The 15,456-nt window shown below is 39.5% G+C and overlaps 1 protein-coding gene across 1 annotated transcript; it reads left to right on the plus strand.

Moving 5' to 3' along the window:
• Nucleotides 1–8,291: 8,291 nt before the first annotated feature.
• LOC129881759 (uncharacterized) lies at nt 8,292–9,373 on the plus strand. Its single transcript, XM_055955869.1, has 2 exons — nt 8,292–8,748; nt 8,905–9,373. Exons 1-2 carry the CDS (start codon nt 8,455–8,457, stop codon nt 9,166–9,168), a joined length of 558 nt encoding a protein of 185 aa, XP_055811844.1. The 5' UTR covers nt 8,292–8,454; the 3' UTR covers nt 9,169–9,373.
• Nucleotides 9,374–15,456: the final 6,083 nt, after the last annotated feature.

A 15,456-nucleotide genomic window follows, 5' to 3' on the forward strand; every position in this document is an offset into this window, starting at 1 on the left:
TGAATACAATCACAAACATATCAAGATACAATTTGAATACTCCGTTCATGAGATCCATAAAAGCGGCAGGAGCATTAGTCAACCCAAAATACATGACCAAAAATTCAAAGTGGCCATAACGAGTCCGGAAAGTAGTCTTCGGAACATCGCATTCTCTCACCTTCAACTGGTGGTAGCCGGATCTCAAGTCTATCTTTGAGAAACAAGTGGCACCTTGAAGTTGGTCGAATAAGTCATCTATTCTGGGGAGAGGGTATTTGTTCTTTACGGTGACCTTATTTAACTGCCTGTAGTCGATACACATTCTAAGGGACCCATCCTTCTTCCGCACAAATAGGACCGGAGCACCCCATGGTGAGACACTCGGCCTAATGAATCCCTTATCTAGCAAGTCTTTCAGCTGCTCCTTCAACTCCTTCAACTCAACCGAAGCCATTCTATATGGAGGAATTGAGATAGGCTGGGTATCAGGAAGAATATCAATCCCGAAGTCGATCTCCCTATCAGGAGGGACTTTAGGCAAATCTTCGGGAAATACATCTGGAAATTCGTTGACAATTGGAACCGACTCAAGAGATGGGGACTCAATGCTGTCATCTTTCACTCGGACAATGTGATAAACACACCCTTTCGAGATTAGCTTCCTGTCCCTAAGGTATAAAATAAACTTACCCTTAGGCACAATAGGGCTACCCTACCACTCTATGACAGCCTCGTTCGGGAATTTGAATGTGACAATTTGAGTCCTACAATCAATAGAGGCATAACAGACATAAAGCCAGTCCATGCCAAGGATCACGTCGAAATCAACCATGTCTAACTCAACCAAGTCAGCCAAGGTGTCCCTGTGATGAATTGACACAGTGCAATCTCTATAGACTCTCTCAGCTAAGACATAATCACCGACAGGAGTGGCCACACAAAAGGGCTCAAGAGGACGTTCAGGGATTTTATTGAACTTACTAGCCACATAGGGAGTCACAAAAGATAAGGTGGCACCTGGATCCATCAATACATAGCAATCAAAGAAAGAGACTCGAATCATACCCGTCACGACGTTTGGTGAGTTCTCCTGATCTTGGCGACTACCCATGGCATATAGGCGGTTTGTACCTCCACTCGTACCTAGAGTAGTGCCCCTCTGACTATCTCTGGCTGGTGGTGTGGTGGCAGAGGATCGGGCTCTGTTCCCCCATGCTGGGCACTCTTTCTGAAAATAGTCTATTTGGCCGCATTTATAACAACCCATCCTTCCCATTCTGCACTCTCCCAAGTGAAGCTTACCACACTTGACATATGGTGGTTTCCCCTGCGCATCCTGACTCATGCTAGCTTGGGGTTGAGAACCTTGTGGCTTGAAATTCTGGCGACTTTGTCCCTGCCGATCATACCTGTTCTGCGGCATCGGTGCACTGGCGGTAGATGAGGCATAGGTGGAAGGCCTCTTCTGGAAGAAGGACCTGTTGCCCTTGCTTTGCCTCTACTCATTCTCCTGCCCAGATGACCTTGCCTTTTTGCTCAGGTGCTCTTCTCTATCTTTTCTCTTCTCCTCCTCTACCTATTGAGCATACATCATTAATCTGGAAAGATCCATATCCGAGATCAACAATGCTGCCTTGCATTCCTTCTTCACATGCCTCCCTAATCCAGAGACAAACTTCCTCATATTTGACCTCACATCAGGAATCATTTCTGGAGCATACCTGGACAACTGGATGAACTTTAGGCCATACTCTTTAACCGACGTACCTTCCTATTTTAGGTTTACAAATTCCTCCACTTTCGCTTCCCTCAATTCTCGGGGAAAGAAGTGGTCAAGGAAGGCTCCCTCAAACTCATCCCACCTAGCAGGCTCAGCATCTTCACCCCTTCCCTGTTCCCATTGGCTATACCAAATATTTGCCACATCTTTGAGTTGATAAGACACCAACTCGACCCCCTCAATTTCCGTAGCATGCATAGCTTTCAGAATCTTCCACATTTTATCAATAAAGTTCTGGGGATCTTCATTAACCTTAGAACCCGTAAATGCCGGTGGGTTCATCCTCAGAAAGTCTCTAATTCTAATGGCAGCAGGTGGCTCCTGGGAACTAGAGCTGAGAGTCGGCGAACTCTGATTACCGCTTAGGGCAGCCATTAGTTGCGTGAGCATTGCAATTGCCCCTCGAAATTCAACCTCTGATGTGGGTGCAGGTGGGGTAGATGACACTTGAGGTGCCTCCGCATATCTCGCGAGTCGGCCTCTAGCCCTTGCTGGGCGTGCCTCTGACTATGGCATCCCTGCATTATCAATATTCCCCTGGCTAGCGGTACGTTTAGGAGGCATTATCTGTAACGTATAAACGCACGAATTAGAAAGGAAGTTTCATGGAGTTTAACTCCATAGCACGAATTCAAAGTATGAAAGAAGTGAAACAATTCCTAATGTCCTATAGCCTTCTGCTTATAAGTGTGGTGCACAACACATCCATAAGCAAGACTCTACTAGACACGGCTTCATAGACTCCCTAGGACACTTGAACTCTGTGCTCTGATACCATGTTTGTCACGCCCCGGGAGGGTACCCTAGACGTAACCTGCACCTGAAGGCCATTTCTGACCTCCGAGTGAACCACTTGGTACAGTCGCTCATTCATTCAAGCATATTCTCTTAGCGGAAACTCAATTAAGGAAACACTTCTCATAACATAAGGGCCGAAGGCCAAATATTTCAATCCAATAAGAGTAGTAAATTAAGACTCATCAAAATTACAGTTCAATCTCCCACACTCCAGTCTATGAAGCCTCTATTCAAGTCAAAAAGGTGCCAATGACAAGTCCATGGCTACCGACAATCTAGATAAAGAAAAGACAATCAAAAGCTGTACAAGAAGGCCCAATATCCTCCGGGAACTAGGAGGACTCACCGACTGACTAGGAGTGTAGTGGATCTTCAACGGAGCGCCGGTTGATGATCTCTTGTACCTGTCTCTGCATCATGAAATGATGCAGGCCAAATGGCGTCAGTATATGGAATGTACGAGTATGTAAAATGGCCGAATACAATGGACATCAAGAAAGAATCAATCAACTCGGGATCTCAACTCAAAAAGGATGACAACTCAATCAAATGTCCTAAGTCTAAACACGAATATGATCTAGACGGGACCAATCATATACAAATCAACTCAATCCGACTCAGAGTACTATCAACACCTATTTGGGAGTTTCTCTTAACCGACAACCATCACTTATGAGCTAGTGAAAGTACAATAAACCGACGTTGTTGCCGCGTCTGCTCATACTTTGCCAGGGGCATGAACGAGTCAACAAATCATGGATCCAATCCAACCAGGTCCTATAATGTCAAGACAACTCTCTCGGGGAAGCATCCGACTTTAACGGTTCCATCCCCCCTATGTTTGGCGACGCAGTTATTGGGTTCGAGTATGGACTATACTCTTGCCCAATTCGGTGCTCGATACTTCTCCCAAGACTCAATACCCATAAAACTCCATCCAATCAATTCAATCAAATCATATCGACAAGTCTCATTACAACCTTGTCAACTCATCAACTCTATCACAATCAAATCTTAATCTCAATGCTCAATCTCAATCATATCTTCAAGGAAGTGTTAAAATGCATATATGTACATCATCTAGATATAAAATCAATCATTACCTCCATCCATTTGAGAAAAATCTTTATGACTCATCACATCTTCAAGACTTCAAATCGATATTCTTATAATAGGCGACATATTTAAGAAGATAGTATACTTTATCAAATCTACATAATTAATAAGACGAACAAAACATATTTATCAACTCATTTCTTCATCATCTCATACTCATATAAGGGCTCATTTTAGGAACCTCTTAGCTCAACAACATTAACACATAAATAATTAAATAAGATGGGAACAATACTCATTCAAACATGTACCATACCAAGAAACTCCATTTTCATGGATATCTAACCTCAAAACAAGAATAGGGCACATGGGTGGACTCAACCCATGTTTTGGATAGCCTTACATACCTTAGTGAAGACTTGGAGAAAACCTTGAGGTTGGGTCTTCAATGGAGGACTCTAATCTTAAAGCTTCTTGGACTCATTTTTGGTTAGAAGTGGAGAAAAAGAGTAGAGAGAGAAACTAGGGCTTTTAGAGAGAGGGAGGGGCTGAAGAAAATGATCCCAAAATACACAAGGATTGTGTATATATAAATTTGGGAAATTTCCCAAATTGCCCTTTCTCCAATTTCTGAAAATTAGGCAAAAATGCCCTTGGCGCGATAGTGGCGCGTCGCGCTCTTACAGCGCCAAGGCCAATTATGCCTAAAACCTGCACAACGTTTAGTGGCACGTCGCGCCAGGAACCAAACTACTGAGGCATGTTTCTGGCGCGATAGTGGCGTGTCGCGCCCTTACAGCGCCAAGCCTATTGTCCTAAATTCTGGGAATTTGGCCTGAAAAACCCTGCACACTTTTAGTGGCGCGTCGCGCCAGGGATCAAACTACTGAGGCATGTTTCTGGCGCGATAGTGGTGCGTCGCTCCCTTACAGCGCCAAGGCCATTTCCCCAGCAGTTGTAACCCAGGCCAAAATGAAATCCCTGTCGTGCTAGTTCGTTTTCGGATCATCATATCTTTTGACTCCGAACTCCAAAAATTACGTTTTTAGTAGCGTTGGAAAGAAGACTCGATGACCTTTAATTTGATAGGTCATGGACCACCCGAATTGACGTCTTTCGAAAGATAGGGTCGTTAAAAGTTGACCCTTACATGAACTAGTCCTAAACTTAGCCACGACGGATATTTTGGACTTAGCTCAGTCCTAGAGGCCCTCAATGACCCCATATCACCTCCAATGCTCTTAAATTTACCAGGGACTCATCTCAACTCAAGCACGTACTTCGAAATAAATACGATGGCCCCCCACACGTATGTAAAAAAGGCCTGAATCTTAGGAATTTTTTTTAGGGGTGTTACATTTGGTCTTTGGCGCGACGCACCACTAAAAGTTGTGCAGGTTTTAGGCGTAATTGGCCTTGGCGCTGTAAGGGCGCGACGCACCACTATCGCGCCAAGGGCGTTTTGGCTTAATTTTTAGAACTTTTAAGAAGGGGCAATTTGGGAATTGCCCCAAATTATATATATATCAGCCTTAGCATTTTGGGGATCATTTTTCAGCCCCCCCTCTCTCTAAAAGCCCTAGAAATTTCCTCTCTCCCTCTCTCTTCTTCATCTTCTTCTTCTTCTTCATTCCCAACAAGGAGTTGTCCCAAGAGCTTCAAGATTGGAGTCCTCCATTGAAGACCCAAACACAAGGTTTTCTTCAAGTCTTCACTAAGGTATGTAAGACTATTCACAACATGGGTTGAGTCCACCCATGTGCCCTACTCTTGCCTTGAGGTTAGATGTTCATGAAAATAGAGTTTCTTGGTATGGTTTATGTTTGTATGAACTTTGTCTCCTATTTATTTAATGCTATATGTGTTGAGGTTGTTGAGATAAGAAGTCCCTAAAATCCTTCATGTTAGTATGAGTTGATGGAGATGACTTGTTGTTATGTCTTGTTGATCTCTTTAGCCATGTGATTATGTTGTCTAAGTCAATTTCCTTAAATGCGCTATTCTACTTGAATTGTTGAGTTGAAGTCATAGAGTTGTGTTGAATCTTGAGGAGATGTCATAAATGTTTATATAAATGAGGTTTGATTGAGTTGATGTGAGGATGGAATCGACGAGTGGACAAGGTCCTAAATGAGACTTGCCATTATGACTTATTTGAGTTGAAATGAGAATCGAGTTGACGAGGTGGTAATGTACCACATGAAACTAACCGTGAGGGCTTGTTTGAGATGGTTAGAGGATTTTTATGAGCATGGAGTCATGGGAGGAGTATTGAGCACTGAGGCGGGTGAGAGTATAGTCCATACTCGAACCTCAGAAACTACGCCGCCAACGTAGGTAGGGATGGAACCATTAAAGTCGGATGCTTCCCTTGGGATCAAACCGTTAAAGTCGGATGTTTCCTATTTTATTGTCTTGAAATGATAGGACTTGACTAATCAATGGTATCCATAATTAGGGAGGCGTTCATGCCCTGGCAAGGTATGGACGGACGTGGCAACAACGTCTGATTATTGTACTATTACCGGCTCATAGGTGATGGTTGTCGGTTACGAGAAACTCCCATTTAGGTCTTGATAGTGCTCTGAGTCAGTCGAGTTGAGTGGTTTATGAGTTAGCCCCGTCTAAACTATTCTTGTTAGACTTAGGACATTTGAGTGAGTTGTCATATATATATATATATATATATATATGAGTTAAGATCCTGAGTTGATGTTGATGCTTTCTTGATGTTGTTTCCTCCGGCCATTTTACATACTCATACATTCCATGTACTGACGCCATTTGGCCTGCATCGTTTTATGATGCAGCGACAGGTACCAGAGATCATCAACCGGCGCTCCGTTGAAGATCCACTTACACTCCCAGCTAATTGGTGAGTCCTCCTAGTTACCGGAGGATATTGAGCCTTCTTGTACAGTTTTGTTATCATTTCTTTTATTTTGATTGTTGGTAGCCATGGGCTTGTCATTGGCACCTTTTAGACTTGGATAGAGGCTTCATAGACTGGAGTGTGGGCAGGTCGAGCTGTTATCTCGAGGAGTTTATTTTATTGTCTTGTTGGGTTGTAAATGTTTTGCCTTCGGCCCTTATATTATGAAAAGTATTTCATTAATTGAGTTCTCTCTAAGAGAATGTGATTGAATGGGTGAGTGACTGGACCAGGTGGTTCGCTCGGAGGTCAAAAATGGCCTTCGGGTGCCGATTATATCTATGGTACCCTCCCGGGGCGTGACAGCAACCCCAAAAGTCACAAACAATTGTCTGAAAGCCCAAGTCTTGAAGGAAGGACCAAGATGGAGAAGACTTCATGGTAGCTTGAAAGAACTGACTCACCCTTGAAGTTTGACTAATCAACGATTTTCTATATGAGGTCTCTCAACAGCCGCCTGAAGATGTCCTGTATTCAACAAAGATAGAGCAACTGAAGTATCAATACACAAAAATAACGGTGCACTGGTAGCTAGCCAGTAAGTGAAAAATGAACAAGTAACTACAACATAGTAAATACATATATACATAGTACTATAACACTTATCATCTCATACCCAGTACCCAAACATATACACAGGTTAACAACCTATCTATGATTTATCCAACAATAACTTAATTCCCTCATCGACCTAATTAGATGACGCATAAATATTATTCTTTCTTCACTTTGTTAATTTTCTTTCTTCCTTTACAAATCATAATGGTGTGATATTATTATCTTTTAGTTTATTCTTTCTATTCCTTCAGCGTCAAGGATGCAGGCAGGGTGTTCGCATTATCGTCATGAGCAGAGCTAGCATTTCAATTACGAATTTGACAGAATTCAGTAGCTTTGACACATATATTATATTAATTTACTTAATATGTATAAATAATTTATCGATAATTTAATGATAATTTTTTTTATAAAAATAATAAAACTCATAAACTCAAAATTCTAGTTCCATACGTAGTCTCCAACAAAAATAATGAGATTCTTGTTACAAGCAAGAAGCCATTGAAATTTTACCGAAAGCTAAATGCACTTTTAGACTTTGAAGCCGTATAGATAGTATCTGATACCGCTCGTTTCTAATTAGTGATTGGTGACGATTTTTTTTATTACGAAGGCACTGTGACGTAGGTCCAATTAAAGCTAAACCAAAATTTTCATTTTCTTAATAATTGATGTACGATAAAAATTTATCTGCATTTGATATTTATACCAACCTAATAAATATATGCAGATATATATCTTTAATTAACATTTTTATTGCTAAATCGTTATTAAGAGTACGTTTGGATTGACTTAATTATAAGTTGGTTATAAGATGTTTTTAGCTTTTTTAAGTGTTTGGCTGACAAACTTAAAACCATTTTGTGCTTAAAATAAGCCCCAAAAAATAATTGGATATGTTTGGCTTAGCTTATTTAAAATAGCTTATAAGTTGAAAATAACTTATAAACCAAAAAAAATAAGTTAAGCCAAACAGTAAGTAATATATGCATTTTAACTTACTATTTGATGAGTACATCAACGGTACATGTACTCATCATCTTTTTGTTAATTAGGGAAAATTATAATTAAGGAGAATATGATCCCCTTAATGACTATCTAAACCTTGTGAGTTGTGTGGAATCTTGGAGATAATTTGTCTGCAAATATGTCCCATGAGGAATATCTGATGGAAATTTTAGTCTCAATGGAATTAAACAATTCACATTAAACGAGTAGCACATGATTAAGGTCTAAATAAAATTCCTTAATCTCCTCTTATTTATTTGTTCTGTCCAACCCCATTTTTCCCATCTCAAATCACAAATTAGCTACTGATTTCCCAAGTATAGTTGTTGAAGCTTTTGAAATGGGGAAGAACCAAAACATCAACAAAGAAAGTCATGAGTCCCAATCAAGCCAAGGAGTTTGTGAAAAGATTTTCAAATTAGCAGTGAATATAAGTCCAACTTATCGATCATTTCGCCGCATTTCTACTGTTAGTACGAAGCCAAAAATAGATCATCAAAGGAATGATACAGCTAATATTAAAGCTATCATATCTAAACCAGCTGCTATTGCTGATCAACTTGAGTTAAATCGCCAGCAAATTACATATTCTCAAGACAAATATCATCAAAACTTGTCTACCGCCTCCAACATGGTACTACTATTGATTATTAATTGAATTGCCTCTCCATTTATTATGATATCATGTGCCCCGGCCGCCCGCTCACCTCTTAAAATCCATGTTGTTTGTCTAGATATTTTTTTTTACCTCATGATTTGATAACATGTTGATTATATTATGTCTGAACAGGTGTGTGTAGAATATAATCACATTGCAGGAGACGATAGCGCAACGAACAAGTTTAATAAGGCGGCTGAATCTATGAAAGCCATGAACAAGTCCTCTATAAATAACATGATCACTATAGTTCATCATCATGAGATTAATGAAGGTCCTAAAGATGATAATGACAGGTTTTCTAATTATATTGATCATGTCAAAAACAAGATGAGAAGTATTTCTAGTTTTGATGATGATAAAGTCACTCACTATTCCAAGTTCAAGATTAATTAGAACTACACACAACTTGCCTGCTGATGGGGAACAATTAAGGAGATGCTTGAACAATAGTTTGCAAAATTATCTGTATAATTTTCTATGCTTTGATTAAATAAAGGAAAAAATTTATTGGGTGCTATATATATATATCTATTTTTCTTATACTTCTTTTTTGTATTAGAAAAGATTGAATCTTGGAAAAAGGAAAGAAGCTTTTTAATGTTTGGTGTTATAAGAATGACTTTCATTATAATTTGTTGTGCTAATTTATGAGAGATACATATATGCAAGATAGTCAAAACGCGTTTTGAACGCGTAGTCAAAAAGGAACAAAATGCGTTTTGAACGCGTAGTCAAAAAGGGAGGTTCAATACGCGGATTTTACGCGTTTCTAGTTTCCTATAAATAGAAGACCTCTTGCCCTCATTTATCCCATCCCAGAAAGAGAGAGTAAGAATACAAAGAGAGTTATACACCAAGATAAATATTGTAGTCTTGAGTGTCCTCTTTAGTAGTTGTTCCTTTTACAAGAGAGAAGTGTTAATTGTTGTTTTCTCCTTGTATTTGAGAGCTGTGTACTCCATATTTTTATAGTGAGATCCTTCTACCCGTGGTTTTTCCCTTTTATCATTTAGAGGGGTTTCCACGTAAAATTCTCGTTCCAATTTATTTTCATTATTTTCATCATATCAAACTTTAGTTGTGGTGCTTCCTCCCCCCAACAGTGGTATCAGAGCCCTCGGTTATTCTGTCTGTTTTATGTGAAAGTACTATTTGTGAATAGTAAATTTGGTGAACAGTACTATTCACGTGAATAGTAAATTTCGGTGACGGTACAGTTTGTCACGATTGTTCGCAAAAATATTCAGAAACGATCTAGAAGGGTGTGAAGCAAATAACAATGTCGAGTACAACAAAGTTTGATGTTGAAAAATTCAATGGGACTAATTTCTCATTGTGGAAAATGAAAATAAAAGCGATACTGAGAAAAGACAATTGCTTAACTGCAATTGAAGGCAGACCCACAGACTTTGTTGATGATAGCAAGTGGAACGACATAGACAGCAACGCAGTTGCTGATCTACACTTGGCACTAGTTGATCAAGTATTGTCTAGTGTAGCGGAAAAGCAGACGGCGAAGGAAATATGGGATACTCTTACAGGGTTGTATGAGGCCAAGTCTTTACATAATAAAATCTTCTTAAAAAGAAGATTGTATACTCTTCGAATGGCAGAATCCATGTCAGTTACTGAACACATCAATACTTTGAATACTCTATTTTCGCAACTTACAACAATGGGTTGCAAAATAGAGGGTACTGAACGTGCGGAGCTTCTACTTCAAAGTCTGCCTGACTCGTATGATCAACTCATCATCAACCTGACGAACAATACAGACAGTCTAGTTTTCGATGAAATTGCAGCCGCTGTCTTGGAAGAAGAAAATAGGCGCAAAAATAAGGAAGACAGACAAGCAAGTTCACAGCAAGCTGAAGCTTTGATGATGGTGAGAGGAAGACCAACGGAACGTGGCCCCAGTGGGAGTCACAATCATGGCAGATCTCAATCAAGAAGTAAGAAGAATATCAAGTGCTACAACTATGGCAAAAAAGGGCACTTCAAGAAAGATTGTCGGTTCAAGAAGAAGAGTGAACTCCCTGAGCCATCAAATGCTCAAGGGAATGTTGCATGTACCTCGGATGATGGCGATATTTTATGTAGTGAGTCAATATCAAATAATGAAGGCAGAAAACGTTTCGCTGATGTCTGGATCATGGACACAGGAGCAACATGGCACATGACTTCCAGAAGAGAATGGTTCCATCAATATAATCCTATCTCAGGAGGGTCTGTGTTCATGGGAAACGATCATGCTTTGGATGTTATTGGTATTGGGTCCATCAAAATAAAGATGTATGATGGCACGGTACGCACCATCCAGGAGGTACGACATGTAAAAGACTTGAAGAAGAATCTATTGTCTTTAGGACAACTAGATGATAATGGATGTTCATATAAGACTCATGGTGGAGTCATGAGAATATCCAAAGGAGCGCTTGTAGTGATGAAAGCAGAAAAACTTGCTGCAAATCTATATGTGCTTAAAGGTGAAACACACCAAGAAGGAGAAGCATCAACCGCGTCAGCAAGTTTATTTGAAGAATCAATGATGATATGGCATCGTAAACTTGGCCATATGTCGGAATGAGGTTTGAAGATTCTTGCTGAGCAAAAACTTCTTCCAGGGCTCAAAAAGGTTTCACTACCCTTTTGTGAGCATTGTGTTACCAGTAAGCAAAATAGACTGAAGTTTAGCAGTTCCTCTACTAAAAGCAAGGAAATACTAGATCTGGTCCACTCTGATGTCTGGCAAGCACCGATGGAGTCTCTAGGAGGAGCGAAATATTTTGTGTCATTTATCGACAATTACTCCAAGAGAAGTTGGGTGTATCCAATCAAGAGGAAGGCAGATGTTTTTTCAGTTTTCAAAGAATTCAAAGCGCGGGTGGAACTTGAATCCGAGAAAAAGATCAAGTGTTTGAGGACAGATAATGGAGGGGAATACACTGGTGATGAATTTAATAACTTCTGTAAATAAGAAGGTATTAAACGGCAGTTCACGGTGGCATATACTCCACAACAAAATGGAGTAGCAGAGCGGATGAACAGAACCTTGTTGGAATGGACAAGAGCTATGTTGGCAACTGCAGGGTTGGAAAAACCATTCTGAGCAGAAGTAGTCAAAACCGCCTGTTATGTGATCAATCGGTCACCATCAACCGCAATTGATCTGAAAACACCAATGGAGATGTGGACAGGAAAACCAGCTGATTATTCTCGCTTACATATATTCGGAAGTCCTGCTTATGTTATGTACAACACCTAAGAAAAATCGAAGTTGGATCCAAAATCCAGGGAATGCATTTTCTTAGGGTATGCTGATGGAGTCAAGGGGTATCGCTTGTGGGATCCCACAGCCCGCAAGGTGGTAATCAGCAGGGATGTTTTATTTGTTGAAAACAAGATACAAGCAAAAGAAGGTAGCACTTCAAAAGAAAAATCAGAGACTACTACAGTTGAAGTTGAAGAAATAGAAGAAGTTCCAGTTTCTTCTGAAGCAGCACCAGAGCACGAAGAACAAGAGCAAGCTGAGATCGAAACTCCAGAAGTTCGACGGTCAACTAGGGAGAGAAGAGAACCAGCTTGGCACTCAGATTATTCTATGGAGAGTAATATTGCATATTGTCTACTAACAGAAGATGGAGAGCCTTCAAATTTTCACGAGGCTATGAAAGGCCAAGAATCATCTCTGTGGGTGGCAGCAATGCAAGAAGAAATTGAAGCTCTCCATAAAAATAAAACATGGGATCTTGTTCAATTACCACAAGGAAGAAAGGCCATTGGAAATAAATGGGTCTACAAGATCAAACGCAATGGTAATGATCAAGTGGAGAAATATCGTGCAAGATTGGTGGTGAAAGGATTTGCTCAGAAAGAAGGTATAGACTTCAATGAGATATTTTCTCCGGTGGTTCGACTCACAACAATTCGAGTGGTCCTGGCGATGTGTGCTACATTTGACTTGTACTTGGAGCAGTTAGATGTCAAAACTGCATTTCTTCATGGAGAACTTGAAGAAGAAATTTATATGCTCCAACCAGAAGGTTTTGAAGAACGGGGAAAAGAGAACTTGGTTTGCAGGTTGAACAAATCTCTATACGGTCTCAAACAGGCGCCGAGATGTTGGTATAAGAGATTTGATTCCTTCATTATAAGCCTTGGATACAACAGACATAGTTCAGATCCTTGTGTTTATTACAAGAGATTTGGTGATAAAGATTTTTTTATTTTGCTGTTGTATGTTGATGACATGTTGGTAGTAGGCCCCAACAAAGATCGTCTTACAAAATTAAAGGCACAGTTGGCTAGGGAGTTTGAAATGAAGGACTTGGGACAAGCAAACAAGATTCTAGGGATGCAAATTCACCGAGACAGAAATAATAGGAAGATTTGGCTTTTTCAAAAGAACTACTTGAAGAAAATCTTGAGACGCTTCAAGATGCAAGACTGTAAGTCCATTTCTACCCCACTTCCTATTAATTTCAAGTTATCCTCAAGTATGTATCCTAGCAATGAAGCAGAGAGGATGGAGATGTCTCGAGTACCGTATGCATCAGCAGTGGGAAGTTTAATGTTCGCTATGGTATGTACAAGACCTGACATTGCACAAGCAGTGGGAGTGGTTAGTCGATACATGGCTAATCCTGGTAGAGAGCATTGGAATACTGTTAAGAGGATCCTAAGATACATCAAGGGTACCTCAGATGTTACAATGTGTTATGGAGGATTAGACTTTACTGTTAAAGGTTATGTTGATTCAGATTATGCAGGTGATCTTGATAAAAGCAAGTCCACCACAGATTATGTGTTTACTCTTACTGGAGGAGCTGTAAGCTGGGTTTCAAAACTGCAATCTATCGTGGCTACATCTACGACGAAAGCAGAATATGTAGTAGCTACACAAGCTAGCAAAGAAGCAATATGGATGCAGATGTTACTGGAGGAGCTCAGGCACAAACAAGAGAAGATTGCTTTGTTTTGTGACAGTCAGAGCGCTTTGCATCTTGCAAAGAATCCGGCATTTCATTCAAGGACAAAGCACATACGAGTTCAGTATCACTTTGTTCGTGAGAAGGTGGAAGAAGGCAGTGTGGATATTCAGAAAATTTACACTAATGACAACCTGGCAGATATGTTTACGAAGTCGATCAACAGTAATAAGTTTATATGGTGTCGATCTTCTATTGGCCTAGCAGAAACGTAACATTGCAGTAATTGGGTAGAAAGGATGGTGTGAAGACTTAATTGATTCTCAATTAAATCTTCAAGTGGGAGAATGCAAGATAGTCAAAACGCGTTTTGAACGCGTAGTCAAAAAGGAACAAAACGCGTTTTGAACGCGTAGTCAAAAAGGGAGGTTCAATACGCGGATTTTACGCGTTTCTAGTTTCCTATAAATAGAAGACCTCTTGCCCTCATTTATCCCATCCCAGAAAGAGAGAGTAAGAATACAAAGAGAGTTATACACCAAGATAAATATTGTAGTCTTGAGTGTCCTCTTTAGTAGTTGTTCCTTTTACAAGAGAGAAGTGTTAATTGTTGTTTTCTCCTTGTATTTGAGAGCTGTGTACTCCATATTTTTATAGTGAGATCCTTCTACCCCGTGGTTTTTCCCTTTTATCATTTAGAGGGGTTTCCACGTAAAATTCTCGTTCCAATTTATTTTCATTATTTTCATCATATCAAACTTTAGTTGTGGTGCTTCCTCCCCTCAACAATATATACTTTACCTATTGAGTGAGTATATAAATACTAGCGTTTCTTGTGATTTTGGAGTTTAACTTGATTTATGCCAGTTTCTTTTGTACTCCTCTCAGCCTCTTTCCTTTTGTGATGCCATTTCAACAAGGAAACTACTTTATACGAGGAGATGAAGAGTGATATAATAAATACGTCAATATCACTAGGATCGACAATCTATTTCATTTAGATTTTCCAGCAGATTTAGTTTCACTTTTGAATTATGCTAATTCTCATGATCATATTCACTATTGTGTTATTATGACAGAAAAAAAATATAAGAAGTGGTGGAAATGCTTAGATGTTGTGCAAGTCTCTTTTCTTATTTATCTTTATTTTATGAGTAGTGCTATTTTTTTCTTGAATCGAACCGATAATATTATTTTCATATACAAATTTGCGATATCCATAACACTTGAATTGTGTTATATACCTAAAACGGATGAGCGACCTATATAACATGAAGCTTCATTATGGGAATTGCCCTTTAATCCATGCTTAATTTTCAGGTTAAAACTAAGATTACTACTTCAAAACAGAGGAACAAGTGGCTAATATTTGTGGGAGACTTACTAGGTAGCTAAGTTATCGTATTCGCTTTAAAATAGAAAATGGATTCGATACAATTCAACAGAATCTAAGAAATGATCAAAATAGAAATGATTTTCGAATTTTATATCATCACTTGCGATGCCGCACCCGTATCAGATTCTTAAAAAAAACATTACTTTTAGAGAATTCAACGCACACCCATTGCCATTTTTAAAGAGTCCGAGCAAACATAGTTAAGTAATAACCAATGAAAATCTATGATTTTTCCCGTTCAATCATTGGTTCCCTTTAGCTTGAAAAGGCTAAATTGGACTGAGCTTCAATATATTATCTAAAGACATTGTATTCTCAATCCACGTCCATAATTATTTACTTACTAATCTTTTTTGA

The sequence above is a fragment of the Solanum dulcamara genome, chromosome 3 (genome assembly GCF_947179165.1).
Source record: "Solanum dulcamara chromosome 3, daSolDulc1.2, whole genome shotgun sequence".
Taxonomy (NCBI): Eukaryota; Viridiplantae; Streptophyta; class Magnoliopsida; order Solanales; family Solanaceae; genus Solanum; species Solanum dulcamara.